Below are 1,330 nucleotides of genomic sequence, written 5' to 3'. Positions count from 1 at the left end.
TCTCGCCGCGAACTGTAAGAGGCTGTAACTCAGCTGAAAATCAAGCTAGAGTAATGCGCTTTTAGAAAATTAAAAAAACCCAACCATTTCCAACAGTTCCTGGGACCAAATCATCCAAGCTTCGAGGTTCGATTGGAGAAAGTTGTGCAATTCGCTTTTCTGGAAGCATGAAAATCTGTTTAAAATTTTGAACATCTTGAAAACACCTGTTATATTTTTCAAACTTTCCAAAGCAGAGTAATTCGGAGATAAGGTTGGAGCGACTGCTGAAAAACTCGATTTATCTAAATTTCTGGACAATATATCTAAGTTTTGTCAACTGATAAAAACTTTATCATAAAATTTTACACACTTTATCAGTTGACAACTTTTTGGTAGCTTTATTGGTTAGCGAGATAGCAGAGCTTAAGTTGGAGGGCGCAGAGAAGCATCTTGATTTACTTTGGCCTGATTTATCTTGCTTCCCAAAAAAGATATCAAAATTTTGCTAATTGATAACATGTGTAAAATTTTATGGCTAACATTTTATCAGTTGACAACTTTTTGATATCTTTCATAGGTGCCGAGATAATTGATCTTAAACCTACCTTCCACAGCTTTGCGTGCAGCGACATTCCGGTTTCCATATCTTCCCGTTGGAGCTGAACATTTTTGATTATCCTATTTTTACGATTTGTTTAACTAAAGCTAAAAAATCTAGTTTTTGTTATATAAGATTATTGGAAAAGTGGAAAAATTTTCAAAAATTCCAAAAAAAAAGTTGCCGACTCACCCATTCCAATTGCATAGCACTTATCCATTCTGCATTTTTTGCAACCTCGATAAGTGTCAAATGACTGACAAGATATGTCATTGTGACACTCAAGTGTGTGTTTTTTGACACGGTTCAGGCTGAAAATTCGGATTAGAAAAGGCTGAAAATCTTTGAAAATCTCAAAAAAATGAGTCATTTTTGAAGCGCTAAAAATCTACTTTAAATGTTAGGAATTTTTTCGAACATTTTAGAGTATGCAAAACAAAACTAGAGCTTCAATTTTGGANCTANCAACTCNNAAATTCAGAAATTCAGAAATTCAGGAATTCAGAAATTCAGAAATTCAGAAATTCAGAAATTCAGAAATTCAGAAATTCAGAAATTCAGCACTTCAGAAATTCAGAAATTCAGAAATTCAGAAATTCGGAAATTCAGAAATTCAGAAATTCAGAAATTCAGAAATTCAGAAATTTTGATATTTAGAAATTCAGAAATTCAGAAATTCAGAAATTCAGAAATTTTGAAATTCAGAAATTCAGAAATTTTGAAATTCAGAAATTCAGAAATTCAGAAATT

The 1,330-nt window shown here is 32.1% G+C and overlaps 1 protein-coding gene across 1 annotated transcript in view; it reads right to left on the bottom strand.

Moving 5' to 3' along the window:
• The window catches only part of CBG24183, a gene marked incomplete at both ends in the record, with an annotated part of 1,210 nt that extends 260 nt beyond the window's left edge, over positions 1-950 (bottom strand). The window contains 5 exons of the mRNA XM_045241160.1: positions 1-33; positions 85-159; positions 207-266; positions 588-641; positions 773-950. The exon at positions 1-33 is cut by the window's left edge and continues 260 nt beyond it. Coding sequence (XP_045091266.1) covers positions 1-33; positions 85-159; positions 207-266; positions 588-641; positions 773-950 — 400 coding nt within the window. The remainder of the gene's footprint in view (positions 34-84; positions 160-206; positions 267-587; positions 642-772) is intronic.
• Positions 951-1,330: the final 380 nt, after the last annotated feature.

Source organism: Caenorhabditis briggsae, assembly GCF_000004555.2.
Source record: "Caenorhabditis briggsae AF16 supercontig from assembly CB4, cb25.NA_107, whole genome shotgun sequence".
NCBI lineage: Eukaryota > Metazoa > Nematoda > Chromadorea > Rhabditida > Rhabditidae > Caenorhabditis > Caenorhabditis briggsae.
This window is presented reverse-complemented; position numbering and strand designations above follow the sequence as displayed.